We start from the raw sequence: 23,022 nt of genomic DNA on the forward strand, positions 1-23,022 counted from the left end.
CGATTAGGGGGGACAATCCAAATTTAATTGTTATCAGAATTTATTAAAATCAATAAAGAATTTGGGTAATTTTTGATAAAGAAAATGGATTTGGGCGCGTCGTGGTCTAGTGGTTCTGACTCTCGCATTTCAAACAGAGGGTCGTGGGTTCGAATCCTAGCCATGGCGTGCTTTCCTTCAGCAAGAAATTTATCTACACTGTGCTGCACTCGACCCAGGTGATGTGAATGGGTACCCGGCAGGATTAATTCCTTGAAGGCACCAAGCGCCTTTAGCAGCTGGAGCTACAGCCGGGCTAATATCATAGTGCGCCACTGAATAGGTAACTAGATAGATCGGCGCCTCATAAATGCTATATCATTATTATTTGTTTCCATGATAATTTAAGATATTCAGAGTGTTTGTGTGGCTAATATGGTTAAATGGTACCCAAGATCGTTAAAGATGTTCTTCTTGAATCAATCTAACTGAAGGAGAGGAAAGAAATGAGAACAATTTTAGATGATAAAATATAGATTCTAGATGTTGTTCTCGAAAGCTTGGTTGACATGTCCGTTTCCTTCCTTTGGTTTCTCGTCCAATGATGACGAAATCGTTTGGAGAGTGTAGTCTTCGCTCTTCTTCTCTTGGAGTTCCCTCCCCCTCTTCCTGTAATTGAAAATAAGAATAACGATTATAAGACGCTCAATAAAACATTTCTTACACAAAGGTAATAGAAAACTTTTGACATGTTTTATAAAGAGTTGGAAATTAAGGTATGCATGCGGAGAGGGAAGAGGAAGAATTCAGGCAGAAAAGGCAGAGACTTGACGTACTGGAGGAAAGTGAACCATCAAGTAATGTGGGTTGGTGTGTGTGTGTGGGAGGGGGGAGGGGGCGTGTGTGTGTTTTGCGTGTGTGGGGCGTGTGTGTGCATATTCATGAGAAGTAGGAGAAAGAGAGATAAGAAAAGGCCTATCACAGGAGCAGCACCAGGTGGGTGTTTGATGAAGCTGTTCGTAAGTTAAGAGCGACTTTACGAACGACTGGTGATCCTTTCTTGTGATAAATGGTACGCACCATTGGCAATTTTTTAGTAAGAAAGGATCACCAGTCGTTCTTAAAGTCGCTCTTAACTTATGAATAGCTTTATGAAACGGCCCCCAGGGTCCTTCGTTTAAGGGGATGGGCACGACGACCCCTATAAGTGACGGGATTTTTTTTGTTCACAAATGAATAATCTTCCTCGAACCCCCTTCTTTTTCTTCTCTGTTTTTCCTTTTGAATTGAATTTATTGAAACCAGTCAAAAGGAGAGTAAAGTACAAATAAATAAATGGTTACATAACAAAGAAATGAAAATGACAGTTTTAGGGCCCCAAAGAAGCACAGCTTGTAATCAGATGTCCCCTACATGAAAAATATCACAGGGGCGAGTGCCTGAAGTGCGGTGCCCTCCCTAAAATAGTTCAGTGGGATTCTTCTGAACAACGCGTTTGAACACTTTCAATCACAGCTACATAATACAGAAAAAACAAGAATACTCACGTTCCGAAGAGCTCTCCCTCTTCAATGGTTTGGGGAAGCTGTGCCCCTAACGTCTCGGGAACGAAAAGGATGAGAACTCCGGCGATGATTGACAGGACCCCGAAGATGATGACCGGGAGAGGTTCCCAGACCTCATCCAGGAGCAATACGTAGGGTGATAATATCCCCGCTATACGCGCAGACATGGAACAGATGCCTACACCAACACTCCTGGAAATCAAGATAAATGGTAATCATGAGGTGAAACGATACTCATACAATTTATTCGGTTATTAATTGATAAAAATAGAATCATGCGAGGATACAACAGATTTTGATGAATTAGAATTATTTTGTACTAACTTTCTTGTTTTTTCAAAATCTGCGTTTAACCTGAGAAAGACTGATGGGCTATTTTGACACCTAAGAAAACTGTAAAAGTTGAAATGACGATACATTTGTGAGATTTGGCTAAAAACACTTCTTGTATTGGATTTGTAAACGAATTCACGTTTTTAAGCAATTTTGGTCTGCATGCAATAAATTGCGTAATTTCGGAACCGCGTACCTGGGGGTCGCAAATTTGGTCTCAAAAGTTGCGCGAGACTTGAAAGTAAAAAGTCAGCGAGCAACGCGATCAAAAAACTTTGTCGACGGGAAGGGGGCTGATTCAGTCCCCAGTTTTATAACAGTTAAAGAAATTAATACCACTTATTCAGTTTATAAAATCAAAGTAAAGTGTTTCCGTTTGAACATGTTCTTACCTGACTGGGGTAGGGAACAGCTCCGCTGAAAATATGTAGATAATTGCAAATGATGCTGTAATACCAAACTTGCCTAACATAGCAACCGTCGTCCGCCAGGCACCCAAAGCTAGAAAGGGAAAGAGAGGATAAGTTTAGTTGGGAATCCAAATGTTGCTACTACATGTAGTGGCGTGATTTGCCCCCTCCCCCACAAACAAATAAATATATTGAATAAATGTGGAGGCCGAGTTACTGATTTGGCACATCAGTTTGGGAAAATTTGCAATTGATGGAAGCGAGCGAGCCAAACAATTATTTGAATTTAAAATCTCGAATCAGCATGCAGGATATTATAGAAATCATGTTTTTGACAGTAACATTTAAAAATGTGAGATTGAAAATATTTTATGATGATTTTCAGTGAAATCATGTCATATATAATTAGATATATTTTTTTTAATTGCTTAGCTATGTACTTACGTGTAAATGTGGTACATAAACAGGCCACGCCCCCAAAGAGCATATAACCGCAGGTACTCTTTGCTCGACCGAAGTAATCGATAGCAAAGATACCGGTTATGATCGCAGGTACCTCGACAGCACCAGATATAAAGAATGCGATATAATCATTAGCACCCAGGTCGGAGGTGTCCAGTGATAAGCCATAATAAACCATGGTATTCACGAACCTATACACAAAGGGCAAAGATGATTCGACTTCAGTTACTATCAAACATGAATGAATGAATTATCCAATTAATGCTAACAACCAGTTTATAGGCATTGATAAGTTTAGCTATTACGAATGCACACAAAAGCAAAGATATTCATATAGGAACCAGATAAATCAACCAGTTTAAACATACGCTTCTGTACAAGTTGTAGATAAAAATGAATTATTGTTACATATTGTAAATCTACTTAATACATTCTGTAATGCATGTATATTATGATTATAAACAATTCCTACAGTACATTATACACTGAATGTATTTACATTGTAAAAAATATATAAATGATAACAAATTCCATGTCTATTTTTTTAACAGATGTTCCACGACAGCTTTACGAAAACTTGACAACTAAAATTATGTTCAACTAGATATCATTAGGTCTATATCGAACAAACTCAATATAAAACAATCAAACTAATAATGGCATACATTATACTGTTGGTAAGATATCGATTATGAGCAACAAAAAAAAAACATTTCCTTCCACTTTTACCCCCACTTTAAAAACTCTGGAGCCACCTCTGTTTCCAGCAATAAAATAAATCAAAGAATATAATGGCGCTATAACGGGAATGAAAAAGAAAACACGTTTTGTTTCTCTTACCAATTAAACATACAGTTGAGAGTACGGATTCGGAGGTTAGGTGTTTTGAAGAGATCTAAAAACGTGGCTTGTTTAGCTGTCAGTGCATCTTGCTACATTGGAAAGGATGACAGAACAAATGAAAATCACTGAAGATAAAAACATTAATGCAAAAAAAAAAACATGGAAGGAAGAAAGAATAAAATGAAGGAACGACAGGAAGAAAAAAAATGATTGATTGAAAGAAAGAGAGAAAGGAAGGAAGGAAGGAAGGAAGGGAGGAAGGAAGGAAGGAAGGAAGAAAGAAAGAAAGGAAGGAAGGAAAGAAAGAAATAAATAAAGAAAAAAAATGGAAGAAAGAAAGGAAGAAAGGAAGGAACGAAGAAAAAAGAAAGGAAGAGAGAGAAGGAAGAAAGGAAGGAAGGAAGAAAAAAGAAAGAAAGAGAGAGAAGGAAGGAAAGAGAAGGAAAGAATGATGGAAGAAAGGAAGGAAGGAATGAAGAAAAAAGAAAGAAAGAGAGAGAAAGAATGTAAGGAAGAAAGGAAGAAGTGAAAGGAAGGAAGAAAGAAAGAAAGAAAAAGAAAAAAAGAAAGAAAAAGAAAAAAAAGAAAGAAAACAAATAGAACGAAAGCAAAAAGGAAAAATAATATAAAAATATACAGGTAGGTAGAGACAGAAAGAACGAAAAAGTCTTAAAAAAAAAAGAAAAAAAAAAAAAAAAAAAAAAGAAACAAATGAGAGAAAGAATTGATAAGATAACAGTAATAAAAAAAATCACCGAAACCAAAGTTTACCGAAACCCAAACCTAACCCGGAAAGAATCAATTAACTGTTTTGAAAGATAAAATTGCTTGAATTTTCTTTCGGTTACCTGTTCTTTAATTTCTTCTGATGTGAAAATAGGATCCGGGAGATCTTTTTTGTTGGTATCTGCAGCTTTCTTAATGATTTTTGTTGCTTCCTCCGTTCGCCCTTTACAAATCAACCAACGCGGAGACTCCGGTATAAATCTAAAAAATCAGATGATAATCAAAAATATAAAATTATAATGTTTTATTAATAGTAAAGACCAAAAAGAATGACGATATAATGATGAAGATGATGGTGAATATCATAATGATAATGGTGATGTTGATGATGATGATAATAATACTACTACTAATGATGAAAACTAATAATGATAATGATAATAATCATAATAGTAAAAATAATTATAATAATTGGAATGATGATGATGATAATGATGATGATGATAAGAATGATAAAAATAATAATAATAATGATAATAATAACAAATATGTACTTCATTACAATTAACATTTAGTGCTTGTTTTCTTAAAACAAAGTCTTTCCATGAAAATCACCGACATGTTCCTGTTTCATAGAATTATGATAAAATCAATAATGTCAATAAAAGTAACAATACTAATAATGATAATAAAGCATAATGATGATGGTTATGAGTGATATGATTGTGACCTTATCTGTAATGATATTCGTTACAAAATATAAGCGCTCATTACGTATATACATATATTCTAAAAATTCAATATACGACTTCTGTTACTTTCAAATCCTTATACATTGGTACAGATTTGTTTCTATAATACTGGTTATAGCATTCAAGATCAGGGCACCGTCTTACAAAGAGGTACGATCGATCCGATCAATCACAACTATGGAAAGCCGGCAACGTCAACATCTAAAATACTTTTTTTTTTAAAAATGATTTTCCAGATATGACGTAATTGCATACATCCATCGTTTTTTTTTAATTTTAATCAGCGTGCCTCTCAGTTTTCGTTTCAAAGGACATTGTGCAATTTCCTGTAAAAATATGTTATATCGACTGATTTCCATACACAGCAAAAACTGTGGTGTTAACCGGTGTACATAGAGGACCACACCAGTTATTTTACACCAGTGTTAAATTGGTGGTGTTAGTTTTACACCTATATATGTTATTACAACACCTATGGTTGTTACATTTACACTCTTTGGTGGTATGCTCAATATCTAGGGTGTTATTTTAACACCTCAGGGTGTGGTCCTCTATTAACACCAATTGGTGTCAGTTTTAACACCACAGTTTTTACAGTGTATAAAGTTGAGATTGATCGGATCAATCGTCACTCTTTGTAAGACGGGGCCCAGATACACTTACGGGAAGAAGACGAAGAATAAAACAGCTGGTAGAGAGATAACAAGTTGTAGGATCATCCAGTCTCGTATAAAGTAGGCAATTAGAGCAAGGAGCATGTAACCGAAAGAGAATGCTATCTGTATACACATCCCTGCTACCGTTCGTCTGTTAGGCCCAACCATCTCCGTGCCTGGTTTAATTAAACAAGAACAATTGAACAGCTCCTTTAAGTTATAACTACTTGATTATCTTTGGTTATGTTCTAAATAACCAAATATGTGATCAATGGGTGATAACTGAAATGCTGGAGGAAAAAAAACACCCCCAGAAAAACAAACAAACAAAGAATATCGACAAGTTGAAATTCAGTTTCTGAGTAAAGAGTTAATCAAGGATATTGTTGTTCGTAATATCTGAACAATGTATTGAAAAGTTTTGTTATTAAAACAAAAAAAATAATTTTACGATATGCGAACCCATCTACATTATCTTGCCAAATCGACCTAACAACCTTAGTTTGCCGACTTGGGGAAATGTGTTATCTCGCCACAGGGTTAGGGTCAATTTATTTAAAAAGTAAAAATACTAGGGCGTTTTGGTGTATTCAGTTATCTTTATCTCACATCATGACAATGAAGACACGCAATTTCTTTTAATAAGTCAAGTTGGCAAAATACCTTTTCTCGCTATAATGACACAATCATGATGTTATTAGTCGGAATGATTAATTAATTATCTCGCCATCTCGTCAGTAAAAAGCACTTTCAATCTTCCGAAGATATGAAATCATTATACATGTACAATGGCGTACCGTGGGTCACGGTCACGGTGGGGCACCAGCAAAAAAAAAATTGAGTGACCGATTGCCAGGCATACTGACCTTTTAGACACATTTTAAGGACTGTGCCATTAAACGGATATGTGTCTCACCGATCAAATAATGCGAGCGAAGCGCGAGCTGAAATTTTTTTATATTCAGACAAAAAAAAGGGAATTATGAGCAAACTTTTGTAATCATGACATGTTCCTGTCTGTCTCGCTAAACAAACAATGCGAGTGTGAAGCGCGAGCTGACATTTTTGGTAGGACTATTTTTTTAGGAATCCATTTAGAGTATACATATCTCTACATAGTTATCTAATGCGAGTGCCAAGCGCTTGTTGATTTTGTTAGAATAACATCTAAATACATGAAGCACTTTTTGTAGTCATACGCATCTTACTAATCAAATATTTCGAGCGCGAGCTGAAAATTTGTGATTTCAGAACTAAAAAGGGACATAATAAGCATTTTTTTGCAATTATGACACGTACATGTCTCGCTAAACAAACTATGCGAGCGCGAAGCGCGAGCTGAAATTTTTGTATATACTGACCCAAAACAGGAACATTTTAAGGAGTATTTTTTAGGAATCCATTTGGAGTGTACATATCGTACCACATTCATCTAATGCAAGTGTAAAGTGTTCGCTGAATTTTTTTTTGTTAGAATAACATATAAAAACATGATGCCTCTTTTGCAGTCATTGTAATCATGATTATCATACGCATCTCACTAATCAAATATTACGAGTGAGAGCTGAAAATTTATGAAATTCATAACTGGAGAGAAATTGTAAGGCTTGTTTGTAGGAATTCATTAAGACCATACGTATTTCACTAACCAAATGATAAGAGCGCGAAGCGCTAGCTGATTTTTTTTATGTTCAGATCAGAAAAAGGGACATTTTAAGGACAGATTTCAGGAAATTCAAGAAGAGCAAACATATCTCGCCAATCCACTAATGCGAACGTAAGCACGGACTGGAAATGTTTTATATTCAGACCTTAAAAGGCGGCAATCACTTTAAGATGTAATGAAAAAGAAGCTTGTCACTATACATAAATCAATAATAACTCGAAGTGCGAGGAAATATATTCGGTGTATATAGACTCGAAAACGGGATCCTGAGCAAATTATGTTTCATAAAGATACGAAAAAATATTTCTTATGTAATGCATGTAAAACACAATATATTTGAATATAATGTAGCACATTATAATGTACAATAATTTCTTCTTCCCCACTACGTTTCTCTTCCTTTTCTCCTCCCCCCGTTTTTTTCCAGTCGATGGGGGGGGGGCACGCGCCTCGTCATTTTTTTCATACCTTTAATCTAACTACTTACCGATAATAAAGCAAAGAAGAAAGACCCCCATGTTAGCACAAGCTAAGACAATACGTAAACTTGCAAACCACCAAAAACTAGGAGAAAACGCTATCCCAACACCGACCGATATCTGCATGAATAGCGCTACAAATAGAGTAATACGGCGACCAAACCTGGAAGAGAGAGAAGAAAAACGTTTTTAATAAATGAATGGTTAAAGACATAAATAATGAAAGAAAGAAAGTAAAAAGAAAGCAAAAATAACGAAAAAAAATATGGAAATACAGAAAGAACATTTAATTAAATTGTGTTTAGGAAAAACAGATACATTTTATCAATGGTTCTGCACAGATTGATACATTCGTATCTTTTTAAGTATTCATATGTATTTCATGTAAACAGTCAGATTTGTCATTCAAGGTATATTCAAGGTATATATATTTATATATATATATCTACTGTATATGGCGTAATAAGCCACAGTTTCAAGGGGGCTAGATTATGTATTATCGCGTAAAATAAAAAAAATTGCGAGTGAGATAATAATCCACATCTTTTAAATATAAAAATCAAATTTTGTGATAGATTTTGAAATAATATTCAGAAAATAATATGTTTTTCAACCTTCTCTCTTTCATTTTCTTTTTTTTTCTTGGTCGTGATGGGGGGGGGGGTCCCCCATCTGTACGCCATTGATAAAATTATTGCTAAAGACAAAAAAAATGCAATTAGCGAAACAAATAACACAAAGGTGGGTTACTTCATTTACACGGGCAGGAAGATATTTTCACGTCCAAGTGGGATGCCCCCACATTTGTCATCTTTTTTCATAATCACTTGAAATATCATGGGGTAGAGATTTCATCGTAAGTAGGGTCGATCTAGTTCGTGTGACTATTATGGTTACATGACATTTGCTCCGGCGACAATTGCTCCGATGAAAAATATGGACATTAAGCCAAACATAAAATCTATCCTCCAAAACTAGATAAACCCTAATCCTTATCCTGACATTATTCTGAACCAAAACACTCTATTACAATCCTTACTCTAAACCTATGCCTCCGCAGCAAATGTCTACAGAGCAAATGTCGTGTCAGGTAACTTACATGTCGGCGAGGGCTCCAAAAAGCAGAGAACCGATGAGGACACCCACGAAGAATAATGACTGAGCCACGCTGTCTAAATTTCCATCATCGCATACCAGGTCAAACTAAAAAAAAATAATAAAAATATAAAAAATAAAAACAACACAACAAATGAATTTTATAAAATATTTGAAAGAATCAGAATAGCAATTGGTCTACTTCCAAAAGGCAACTGCATCAGGGTATTTTTCCGATAAAGAGATTTGTAAGTGATTTTTTTCTCCAAAGTATAATTGGAAATGTAAAAGAAAGTTTTTGTTGATTACGATAATAATACTATTTATCGTAGCAGTATAATCAAATACAATATTATATCATTACTTTTATATACAATAATAGTAATGATTATGATGATAGTAATAACAATAATGTTAATAATAACAATATTCATAATGATATTAATAATAATAACAATGATAATGATAATAATAACTTCACTCTTGCTTTCGTTAGAAGGGAGGGATTATGTATTATCCGAGGTCGGGCTCATAGGTAGGGAGTGACTTCGCAAATCCTTTTCCCTTCAGACGTCACTATATGATTCTCAGATTAGGATTACAAGTCATTAGAAATTTAACTTCATAGTGACTCAAAAGAATTTCAGGAGATATCACGTTTGCCTTCATCCTCGACTCCAGCAATATGCGTGGGAGGAATCTTGGGCAATATCCTCAAGGCCAGTCAATGATATATAACCATCTTACTTCTTGTATGAGTGACGATTTATACTGGCTTTTATCGTAGACCCATCCGTTGTTGCATTCGATGGTCTCTGTGTCGTTGTACTTCACGGGATCGAGACCCGGATTGAAGACGAGTTCATCCACGATGGAATACTTCGTACACTGGAGCTCGTCTTCGGTTCCGTTGACGGGAGAGCTGGCGTTTCGCTTTGCTTCGATGCATTGCTCTTCGGTGTAACCCCATTTTTGGCAATCCTCATCGCTCCACGCTGCCACCTAGCAAAGGATGATCAGAAAAAACAACACAGATTTCAAGGAGATATTATTTTAAAGCAAAGCGTGATTTGACTCCCCCTTTACCCATTTGTATTTGCATTTTATATCTATTATTTTCCATTCACATGATAAAACAAGTAACACGACATATCATAAAACAGATCAATCGAAACACTACTAATTCATCATAAAGTAGGAGAAAGGGTAAGCTCGAGCTTAACTAAATAGAAGTAAATTTGACAAATATAACGGAACAATAAGCACAAACATATACAAATAATACAAAGAACGGAGGGGCTTGCCACCACCAAAATGGTCCTGCCATGACCGCGCTAGAGAATATTAATGGGGATACCGAAGCAAGTGAATATATATCGGGCCTATATGGCATACATCGGAAATAAAATGTTATCAAAGACTAATTTACAGCCACGTTTATTTTGGAAAGGTGCCTCAAGGGTATACGAGGAAATGTATGAAGGAAAATGACTGAAAAATCAACAATACACCGTAACTTAAAGTGGTATATGAAACAATGATTTTTATACATAAATGAAAACGAATGACTTCGACAGATATATTGCAAACTTCTCTAAAATATTTCAATAATAACATGAAATGAACTCAGAGCCAAACATTTTTCACTTACTCTCAAATTTCATTAACTAATTTGTCTTGACTTATGTTGTACATGGGACGTGCTTATTTCTTTTTTAAAACAGGGACATGCTTGGCACTTATGTGCTTTAAAAGAAATGAATACATGGGAAACAAACGGAGGATCGCTGTAGGGGGGTCCTTTAATTTTAAAGGGCGTATATGGGCACAAAATGGCTCTCTACAAATCGGATGATTCTAAACCGATTCCTCTCGGAGGAGAATACATTTTTTTAAGAATGAAAGATACTGTTAGGCCTATATATATTTGTTATTTCTAGACTAATTCCTGTGAATCAGGTATCAAATTAAAGAGCAGATATATATCAAGCTTACAATGCCTTTGATTTTTCTTTTTGAAATCCATGCACCCCGTGGAGAGAACTATATTTTTTTGAACTTCTCACAGATAAGCAAAGCTATAGAGCTCACGTTAGCACTGACTTGTTATAAAAAGGCAGATAGGTTCACTGAAGTATTATATAATTGGTGACTCTTAAGGTATAAACGTATAGTCAGATATGATCAACAAAGAAGATTAAAGGTCAATTCCACCCCAGAAAAATGTTGATATGAATCAATAGAGAAAAATCAGGCAAGCACAGTGCTGAAAATGTTATCAAAATCGGATGTAAAATAAGAAAGTTATGACATTTCAAAGTTTCGCTTATTTTCAACAAAATAGTTATATGAACGAGCCAGTTACATCCAATTGAGAGAGTCGATGATGTCACTCACTCACTATTTCTTTTGTTTTTTATTGTTTGAATTATACAATATTTCAATTTTTACGAATTTGACGATTAGGACCTCCTTGCCTGAAGCACAAAATGTTATAATAATGGAATGACATGTGTTCAGTGAGGAATGAAACTTCATTTCACATGACAATGACGAAAAAATAAAAATAATTCATATTTCATATAATAAATTACAAAAGAAATAGTGAGTGAGTGATGTCATCAATTCTCCCATTTGGATGTAACTGGCTCGTTCATATAACTATTTTGTTGAAAATAAGCGAAACTTTAAAATGCCATAAATTTCTTATTTTACATCCGATTTTGATGAAATTTTCAGTGTTATTCTTGTTGAATTTTTCTCTTCTTATTCAAATCAAGTTTTTGTTGGGGTGGACTTGTCCTTTAAAGGTCAATTCCACCCCAGAAAGTTGTTGATTTGAATCGATAGAGAAAAATCAAACAAACATAACAGTGATAACCCTGCAAATTTCATCGAAATCGGATGTAAAATAAGAAAGTTTTGACATTTTAAAGTTTCGCTTATTTTTCACAAAATAGGTTAAATGTACAACAAAGCGATATGCAAATGAGAGAATCGGTGATGTCCATCACTCATTATTTCTTTTGTGTTTTATTGTTTGAATAATACAGAATTTCAATTTTTACAAATTTGACAAAAAGGACCAATATGACTTAACCATAAACTGTTAAAATAATGGTAATTTCACATGTTCAGGGAGAAAACTTTGTTTCACTTGACCAGGACAAAAGTATAATATTTTTATATTTCATATAATAAAATACCAAAGAAATAGTGAGTGGGTGTCGTCATAAGTCTGCCAATTTGCATACCAAAAAGGATTTGCATATAATTTGTGAAATTAAGCAAAATTTTAAAATGTCATAACTTTCTTATTTTACATGCGATTTTGATGAAATTTTTAGTGTTTTGCTTCTTGGATCTTTCTCCTATTTCAAATCAACTTTTTGTTGGGGTGGACTTGTCCTTTAATAAAAATAGATGATACCGCAGAATGTGTAGATCAGTATGGCGCGGTTTTTATGAAGAAGGGGAGAAATTGAAAACAATAAATTAAATCACCACTATTTAAAAAAAGGGCACAATTCCTCTCGCGCAATAATCATTTTCAGACATTTGAATAAAGAGGTAATTACTTGATGGGCATTAATACCTGAATGTGTGAAACTGCAATTCACCTTTGCATAATTATATATATATATATATATATATATATACATTATTTGTGCTGCAAAAACACATCCCCCTCAAGTGCTCTACAACTGAAGTCGGTAACATAAAGAAGAAAGCAGAGAGCGAGGGAAAATGACAATGATAATTGTCGTGATATTTGGTCATCATGCAAACAAGATATTAAAGTCAAAGAAACTCTAGGATCAGTCAACTTTAGCCGAGAGCATTGTGTATAATAACAGACTCAAAGTCCAACATGATTAAACATGGTAAAAGAACAATAGAGTACAGAGCTCGTATATTCATTACGCTCAAATAAAACGATGTTTGCCCAGGGACGGCACCAGGGTTTAAGGGCAAGGAGACCTAAAAAGTTAACTTCAAGTTTTACCCTGAAAAGAAGAAAAAAGGAGTATATTTGGCCTAGAACTTACACACACTAGCATACTATTTTCAATATACTCCTTTTATTTTTAAAAAGTTTTTTTCACCATTATCTCTTCTATTCATCTCTTATATACTTTGATAATTTGAAGATAAACCACCTTAGTGGATACGTCATAGGTGTTGCCATGATGGCATTATTATCATCAATATTATGGGGGGGGGGAGCGCCTGGGTTAGTCGATGAATTCCCTTTATCCTCATTCATGTATAAGGGTAACCTTCTTTTTATATTTTTCCACTACGTGCAAAATTACGGGGTGGGGGGGGGGGGCTATCGTGCAATTGGCTCTCCGGTGCCGTCCTAGTTATACCCCTGCCTTTATTGTAATCAAGGTGTCGAAATCAAGTAGACGTCAAACCGAAAGCAAATCGGAAAGGAAAAAAGGTTATCACTCTCTTTTGGTAGCATATTTTAAGTTAGGAAGTGCACCCCAATTCCATGGTGTTAATCATATTAATAGCAATACGGAATGATCGAGTACCTTTGATTGAGGCGAAAACATGAAAAATTCGGCAACGGGAAAATGCGTTTAATTCTATATTTACGCCTATTTTCAATAAATTTAAACAAATTTATATTCCTCATGTCTGCACATTGATTTTAAAACAAATGGCTAAAAAAAACCTCTTCAATCCCTATTTGAACTTTACGACATTACATTTTACCGCAGAATCAAGACGCTAATCGAATTTCATATCACATCAAAATACTCCTGGTTGCAAGCGTACACAATATGGTATCAAATTATCTGGGAATAGATTTTCTTTCATGCCATATAATCATTATGTTGTCAAGATATGGTTTTATTTAAATTGGTCATTCATGAGGTGCAACTTTTTATTTTTCTTTCACAAGATATATCATTTTATGCCCATATTTTGTCGCAAGTGTGAAAAAAAATCAGAGCTGGCACCGGGATGCGGATCTGCAAAACTAAGACATTTTCAAATCTAAACAAGAGAAGACAGGCAAAACAGAGGAAAAGGAATGAAGAAAATATTGAAGTCTAGGTCGTATAAATCTCAATACACCCTTGTCGCAAGTGTAAAAAAAAAAATGCTGGCTACCGGGAATTGGAACTGCAAAACTATGACATTTTCAAATCTGAAGAAGAGAAGACAGGCAAAACAGAGTAAAAGACTTTAAAAAAAGTCTATATAGGTCGTGTAAATCTTAATACAAGCCTAGCTCACCTAATGTGAGAGGAACATAAGTTATTTTCTAATGGCACAATATTAGACAACTTTTTTTCATTACAAGATGGCTGTATGATGGTCTTGTACAAAATTATTCGGGGGGGGGGATGTCAAATAAAAGAGTACAAACGACAGATTCCTGGGGGACTCCACATGAACCTATATGGGTTTACTCAAATTATACTACAAATGTAATAACTATATGACAGTAAGGGCAATAAAATGGACCTAGTACGATATGATAAGCTATATAATTCTAACCATTTGAATGGTCAAGAAAATTCGTTTGGGATGTTTTGTTTTTGTTTCATTTGAATTTGTTTTCTTCTACATTTTGTATTTAAGTACAGTATTTTAAGCGAAGCAAATTCGATTGGATAGTTTTTCTGTCAATCCTTATACATCCCGTCAGTCTAGGAGTTTATTCTTAATTGATATGTTTTATGTCCTGCCTGTTTTATTAACATTTATTCTATTCAAGTTTTGGGGGTTTACATTGTTATCCCGCTACTCTACCGTGTCTACTGTAAATATTGTGATTCAAGATGATTTATAACAAAAACATAAACATAAAAAAGTAAAGTTTATTATAAAACATGCGATAGAATGAAAGATAGGCATATAATACAATAAGTATATATGTTTCTAAACATATCAACATGCTTCTCGCTTTCGATTTCAATCTCCAGACTTCTATATCGGTTTCCATCTTTACAACAGTCAAATCATTCCCACGTCCAGCGCTTCTTTTCGAGAAAGGCCAAAATTATTTTTTGGGGCTTCAAAAGTTTTCGACGTTGGATTTATTCAGTACAAAGAAAATGGCCTATCATGGGCAGCACAGTATACGTGGGAGACTATACTGATCTGACCTAGCAGCTTGTCTCCCCCTTCCATCCCCTCCCAAATATTTCTTATTTCTAAGGAATCGTAGCGACCTTGCGAAAAAAAAATCACATATTCTTTGAGAATGTTTTTCATAATTATTTTAGAGACGGAGGCTCTCAGTCGCTTCGTCGACAAATTACTGACATTTGTGTGTTGCTTTAATGGCTTTAAATTCTTGTTTTGGAAACAACGTTACTATATCTTATATTCCCTTTTATTTACATTGATGTTGAACAATAATATTAGGAGTGTGATGAACATCACATCTTTCTCCTGTCTCCTGGCCGTGATAATAAAAAAATCTCCAGAAATCGATACGTATGGATCTTATTCTATTGTTTACTTGCTTGTATTTTCCGATTTAATCAAGATTTAAACATGGAAAAGAGGTTATTTTTTAAAGCTTGCAATTCATATCCCCATATTGAACGCCATTATACACTATCGACTCCGAGTACTTCTGGTGTGAAGAGGGTAAAATACTGATGAACTCGATCGAGGAAGGAAGCTTCTGCCACCCCGGTGAACTACGGCATGTTTGTGCAGCTCCTCCTAAAAGGTGGCGAGATCCAGGGAGGGGTGATGTGTCCCCCGGAAAATGTGAATTTTATCCAGCAGCTTAGGGGCGGGGGGTCATGTCGTTCCGGACCGCGATAAAAAAAGTAATAAATAAAAAATCTCAAAATATTAATTGCCTCTCCGGGAAGCGAGAGCAACTTTCGTGATATTTGGGTCATGAAGAAGAAAGTTATTGTCCTTGTTATAATTTTCTGAACGAAAGCTTTATTCATTTAATTTGATTGGTTTGGGTTAGGTTTAGTCATCATGACCTATGTGAGGATTTTATTTTAGAAAGTATCTCCGGAGAGTCAAAAGTCAGGAAAATATGATTTATGAATGAAGAAAAAGAAAGTTAAGTACTCAATAAGAATCAATTTTAGAGCAAGAGAGGCGATAGCTCAAAATGCTTCCATTTTTAAAATGAATTATCCTGAATGAACATCGAATAAGTGGAATTTCCACATATATTCTTCAAATTATTAGATTGGCGACGGTTGCTGTTTTCGCCAATTTTTTTTAATTAAATTTTCTTATATCAAACTTTCAGCGTCTAACTAAATTCTGCGAAAGAGCGGAGCTATATAGGGAGCAAAAGCAATAAAAAACTAATAGAAACTTAGAATGACTTTGCATTGTTTGTGTATTATGTTGACGAGTACAGACTCTTTTCACATATCGATATGTGGATTTTTTAAAAGATAAATTCCTGAAATCATCATTCGAAACCTTAAAGGGATGCTCCGGGCTTAAGATATCTCAATAAATAGAGTAAAATTCAGAGCAAAATGCTGAAATTTTGATCAAAATCGGATAACAAAATCACGAATTATTTAAAATTTCAAAGATTTGCATCATTCAGGCGAATCAGTTCTATAGGCATGTCTTCGTGAATATTTATTAGGTGTGCTGATGATTTCATATCCCACTTGTTCTTTTGTAGTTTATTTTACGAAATTAGGTTTTTCACAATTTTCCTACCAAGAACTAAAACAAATGGATTGACAACTCATTAAGTGCACTAGTAATTTCTCGCTGCAACTTATTTCATCATAATGGAGACACATCATTGACACATCTATGAAAAAATGAAACAGTTATGATTTCATGTAATAACATAAGAAAAAGGAAAGCGGGGATGTGACATTTTCAGCCCATCTAATCAACATTCGTGAACACTGATGAAGACGTGCCTAGAAATGTTTCAACGAAATAACGCAAATCTTAAAAATTAAATAACTTCTTTATTATTTCATCCGATTTTGATGAAATTTTCAGCATTTTGCTTTGTGAACTTTACTCCCATTTATTTCGCTATTAATATCTGAAGCCCGGAGCATCCCTTTAACTACTTCTAACCTACACCTTAATATTAGTCAGCGTTTCATGAAATTGACTTGTCGGATGCTGAAATATAAAGTTTATTTTATCTGCAAGTTACCATAGTAACAATCAGACACCTTTGCTTCTCAGCCAATCAAAATAAAGTGAAGTTGCCTGACCTGAAATCATATCAAACAACAAATACTGATACTGATGAACTCCACGGGCCTGTTGCGTAAAAAAGAAAAAGTCTGGCATTTTTATATTTTTGCCGGAGTTTTCCAACGTGTTATTGTGTCGAGGGAGTATTTCTGTTTGACAGAGCTTTCGTTTATTTTCCATATTTTTTTTATTATGGCAAAACTTTTATGGAACATCACCCAGGTGTCTCTGGCTTCTATCTAACCAGAATCCATGTTACCTTACTTTAGGAAATATAACCAAAATCATTGTAGCATTATAAAACAAAAACAAAACTGATGGACCAGTCATATCTTATTGGACAGAGTTTCTAAAAAGCTACGAGCAAGCGAGGTGCGAGAGCAAAATCTTCGACTTCTTAATACGAAAAAACCCCTCACTTTTTAATATATTTTGACATATTACCTTGGGAAGCAGGAGTGTTTCCAAAAATTTCCTTGGAGGTGCTACGTGTATCAGTCTGCACAGCACCCCCAGGTATAATTCTGGAAGATGTGTAGAAATTGATTGAAAATGTAACCAAAATGACATTTTGTAGTGGAAATCTTTTTTCTTTTTTTTTTGGCTTTTCAAATTAACATCAGCACCTCAGTAAAAAAAAAAAAGGGAAAAAACTCGTTCCCAGGGCCTTGTATTACTCATAAAAAATAAAATCACATTTTATTTTTCTTTTCTCCCTTCTCGATCCTCTGTCGCTGAAATTTTCGTGGCCCACGTACGGCAACCCACATCTCTACGCCTGTGAAACATCGACCACTTCATCGACCCATGATATCATTTTGGGTGTCAGATTGAAGAACTTGACAGAATTTATTTTTTTTTTACTTACATCACACCAGTGGTCTGATGCACCGGCTAGGAAGACCTGGGCCATCTGATGGGCGGCTACAGGCATTGCTATGATGCAGACCATCGCATACACCCATCTCTGGTATTTTCCAAACTCTCCTATCTCTTTCAAAATATCATCAAACTTCATGGTTTTGTTCCCCGATGTTAAACCGTCGGAGGTATATATAACATGATATCCTTTCAATGACAACCTGGTCGCTGAATGATTTCAATTGGAATGATTTCAAGAGTTTAGTCAACATTTAATGCCCTCGTCACACTGATGGAACCGGTATCACGCAAACCGATCATGCTCGTTAGAAATTAACGCGATCGTTACGATCGATTCGGGAGAGCATCTTTGCTGTAGCTGCGCCTCAAATATGTTTTACGTTGACGTGCCGAAGGTCGATAATACAAGAACCATCTTATCACTGCAGCCTGACTACTTCAAAGTTTACTCTGATAAATACGCCCAAGTTGTTTTCTTGGGGAGGCATCAAATGAGCTTCGTATAGGAGATTTTATATTTACCAATTAGGAGCTTCAAGCTCTTTTTATTTACACACTCAAAGCAGTAATTACCATTTGTTTTGGGTCTATACGTCGTTACGTACAGAAGTCACTTGTCAAAATTATACCCTAAAGCAAGTAGGCCTATAGAGTATAGTGAACCAGATATCGAAGATCACTTAGGAAAGCCCATAAAGATGACTTTCAAGAGACAATTAAGTGATCTCTATAAATAACCATGTTTGCTTTAATTTAATTATATCTATTTTCTAAATCAATATTCATTCATTCATCTATTTTTGTTGTATTATTAGTTGATAATATGTTTATCTCCCCTCTCTCTATTCATTTTTTTTTTTGGGGGGGGGGGCGGATTCTTTTATTCAGAAAGAGAAATTGTTGACCAATCTTGCATTATATTATTGAACATCGTTACTTCAACTGATTTCCTTGCGTATTTCATGGCTCCTTTTACGTTTTACGGGTCAAATATAATGGTATAATAATGAAATACCGAATTCTATTAAATTGGCTCGATCGCCTAATTGCTTGCAATAGCGCATAACATATCACCACAGCCTTCATGTTTTTTATCTTCATTACATAATTGGCTTTAGTGCGTACATGGAATATCCTACTAAAAGGATTTTCTGGTATATATCACAGTGATAAATTACAGAAATATGCATATATATAGTAATATATTTATGCGAAGAGACCTTTTTTCCTCGATGAAATAATAGCATTTTCCTCCATATCTATAAGCGGATAAAGTTTGTGCATACACGATATACATTTTACAACTATTATTTTATTATCATTATTTATACTGTTATTCATAAAAGTTACAAAGTAATTTTGCTACAAATATGCATGCAAGAAGAAGACGACGACGACCACTACTACTATAATACTACTCTACTACTACTACTACTACTACTACTACTACTACTACTACTACTACTACTACTACTACTACTACTACTATACTACTACCACCACTACTACTACTACTACTACTACTATAATACTACTCTACTACTACTACTAGTATACTACTACTACTACTGCTACTGCTGCTGCTGCTGCTGCTACTACTACTACTACAACAACAACAACAACTGCTAGTACAACTACAACTACTATTACTACTACCACTACTACTACAGTGTCATGCAAATGAGACAGGCGATGATGTCTCTCACTCACTATTTCTTTTGTTTCTTATTGTTTGAATTATACAATATTTCATTTTTTTACAGATTTGACAATAAGGACCAACTTGCCTGAACCATATAATATCAAACAATGCTAATTTCACATGTTCAGGGAGAAATGAATGGTTGTTTTTTCCTCGATGAAATAATAGAATTTTCCTCCATATCTATAAGCGCATAAAGTTTGTGCATACACGATATACATTTTACAACTATCCATTATTTATACTGTTATTCATAAAAGTAATAAAGTAATTTTGCTACAAATATGCATGCAAGAAGAAGACGACGACGACGACCACTACTACTATAATACTACTCTACTACTACTACTACTACTACTACTACTACTATACTACTACTACCACCACTACTACTACTACTACTACTACTACTACTACTACTACTACTACTACTACTACTACTACTACTACTAATACTACTGCTGCTACTACTTCTACTGCTACTACTACCAGACTACTACTACTACTACTATACTACTACTACTACTGACTACTACTACTGCTACTACTACTACTGCTGCTGCTGCTAATACTACTACTACTACTACTACTACTACTACTACTACTACTACTACTACTACTACTACTACTACTACTACTACTACTACAACTACAACTACAACTACTACTACCACTACTACTACTATAGTGTCATGCAAATGAGACAGACGATGGTGTCCCACACTCACTATTTCTTTTGTTTCCTATTGTTTGAATTATACAATATTAATTTTTTTTACAGATTTGACAATAAGGACCAACCACATAACATCAAATAATGCCAATTTCACATGTTCAGGGAGAAATGAATGGTTGTTTCCTTGACAAAGAGGAGAAAATTCGAATATTTCATATAAAAAAATACAAAAGAAATAGTGAGTGGGTGACGTCATCAGTCTCCTCATTTGAAGGATCAATACGCTATGTAAACACTTAAAACAACAAAAAATGATAAATGTAGGACATTACGAAACACAAGAAAATCCCTTTTCGCCTTACTTATTCGTTTTTTACGAAAATTTTATATATAGTGCATGATCAATCATTATAATAGCAAATACATTTGAATTTTTATGAGCGCATACTTATTACTTGTTACATTAATCTCTTTGTCTTGGTGTGTAAGAGAAGAGGCGGAACGAACTTTGGAGCAAAATATATTTCAGTTATTTCAACAACCAAAGCAAACAAATTAAGACCAGGAAGAGTGATTTATTGACTACACGAAATTGTTTCTGTTGTTTACAGCGATTATCTTTTGTATGTTTCATTTTGCGTTATCGATTTCTTTATGTTCCTTTCTTTACATAATGTTTGCCTTTCTTTTTTCTCTTTATCTACGTATTTCTAATTCTCCATATATGTCTAATTGTCCATATATCAATTTTCTATCTATCTATCTATCTATCTATCTATCTATCTGTCTGTCTGTCCGTCATCCGTCCTTCCTCCGACCGACCGTCCGTCTAACTATCTATCTCTCTGTCCGTCCTTCCTCCGACCGACCGTCCGTCTAACTAACTATCTATCTATCTATCTGTCTGTCCGTCCTTCCTCCGACCGACCGTCTAACTAACTACCTGACTAACTAACTAACTAACTAACTAACTTACTATCTACCTCTATCTATCTGTCTGCCTGTCGTCCTTCCTCCGACCGATCGTCCGTCTAACTAACGATCTAACTAACTATCTATCTCTGACCGTCCTTCCTCCGACCGACCGGCCGTCTAACTAACTAACTAACTATCTATCTATTTATCTATCTATCTATTTATCTATCTAACTGTCTGTCCGTCGTCCGTCCTTCCTCCTACCGTCTAACTAAATAACTAACTATCTGTCCGTCGTCCGTCCTTCCTCCGACCGACCGTCCGTCTAACTAACTAACTAACTATCTATCTATCTGTCTGTCTGCCTGTCTGTCTGTCTGTCCGTCCGTCCTTCCTCCGACCGACACCAACTACCTGACTAACTTACTATCTATCTATCTATGTATCTATCTGTCCGTCGTCCGTCCTTCCTCCGACCGACCGTCCGTCTAACTATCTAACTATCTATCTGTCCGTCGTCCGTCTGTCCTTCCTCCGACCGTCCGTCTAACTAAATATCTATCTATCTGTCTGTCCATCGTCCGTTCTTCCTCCGACTGACCGTCTAACTAACTACCTGACTAACTAACTAACTTACTATCTATCTATCTATTTGTCTGTCTGTCGTCCGTCCTCCGACCGATCGTCCGTCTAACTAACGAACTAACTATCTATCTATCTATCTAACTGTCTGTCCGTCGTCCGTCCTTCCTCCGACCGACCGTCCGTCTAACTATCTATCTATCTATCTGTCTGTCTGTCTGTCCGTCCTACCTCCGACCGATCGTCCGTCTAACTAAGTAACTATCTATCTATCCATCCATCGAAGTTCATTCTCTCGTCCTTATCTCTCACCCCTTTCACCAACTGCGTAGCCACTTATTCTTTTGGAGGGGGCGTTAAGTGCACGCGAAGCGCGCTCCCTATAGGGGAGGGTACCATCTGTTTGTGAAGCGCGAAGTTGTTGATGTCTATTCAAATTCAAATCAAAAGAATACTTCTCTTGCGTCTCTAATACCCTTATCATCTCAGCTTCAATTAACTTGCTGTGACTGAAAAAAACCCCATATTTTTTTAAAGAATTATGAGCATCAAAAAAGGGAAAAGATTGTGCAATTTGAAATAATTCCTGTAAAATAAAACGTTTTATAAGATAAATGAGATCAGATTTTAAAGTTTTATCGTATTTAGCACGGCACGAATTTAATTCTTGCCCCTTTGATCAGATACTAAATCGCCAAAGATTACTTGCTGAAAAGCATTATGGGGACTCGGGGAGTGGCGATAACTGGTATATAGTGTTCATTCGCTCAGACCAGAAGAGAAGAAAGTTTGTGTCAACTTGGTCAATGCAATCACAAAAATACATTTCATAATTTACACCAACGTATATATACTTAACAATTTCTGGCAGAAAAATACACGAGTCCGATTTCCGAGGAGGGGAAAAACGGAGTAGAAGAAAAAGTGTGGGAAACAAAGGGAAAAGGCAATTTCGATATTTTCCAGGAAAAGGAAACATTTTAAGGAAAAACAATAAAACTATACCCTTCTTTCCTTTTACCCCTTCGCGTTTTCCGTCTCTCCTCCCCCTTTTTTTTGGGGGGGGGGGCGACCACCCCCTGTCTACGCGCCTGCCTTTTCTCATTCTC

At 35.4% G+C, this 23,022-nt stretch overlaps 1 protein-coding gene across 1 annotated transcript; it reads right to left on the bottom strand.

The window, feature by feature from the left end:
• Positions 1-218: 218 nt before the first annotated feature.
• Positions 219-18,178, bottom strand: LOC121414155 (organic cation transporter protein-like). The gene is made up of 11 exons (XM_041607227.1): positions 18,025-18,178; positions 9,714-9,968; positions 8,971-9,074; positions 7,880-8,034; positions 5,734-5,902; positions 4,441-4,579; positions 3,590-3,681; positions 2,732-2,940; positions 2,270-2,378; positions 1,527-1,736; positions 219-648 (listed from the first exon to the last, which is right to left on the bottom strand). The coding sequence occupies exons 1-11, from the start codon at positions 18,172-18,174 to the stop codon at positions 519-521; spliced, it is 1,722 nt and encodes a 573-aa protein (XP_041463161.1). The 5' UTR covers positions 18,175-18,178; the 3' UTR covers positions 219-518.
• Between the last annotated feature and the right edge of the window lie 4,844 nt (positions 18,179-23,022).

This window comes from Lytechinus variegatus, chromosome 4 (genome assembly GCF_018143015.1).
Source record: "Lytechinus variegatus isolate NC3 chromosome 4, Lvar_3.0, whole genome shotgun sequence".
Taxonomy (NCBI): domain Eukaryota; kingdom Metazoa; phylum Echinodermata; class Echinoidea; order Temnopleuroida; family Toxopneustidae; genus Lytechinus; species Lytechinus variegatus.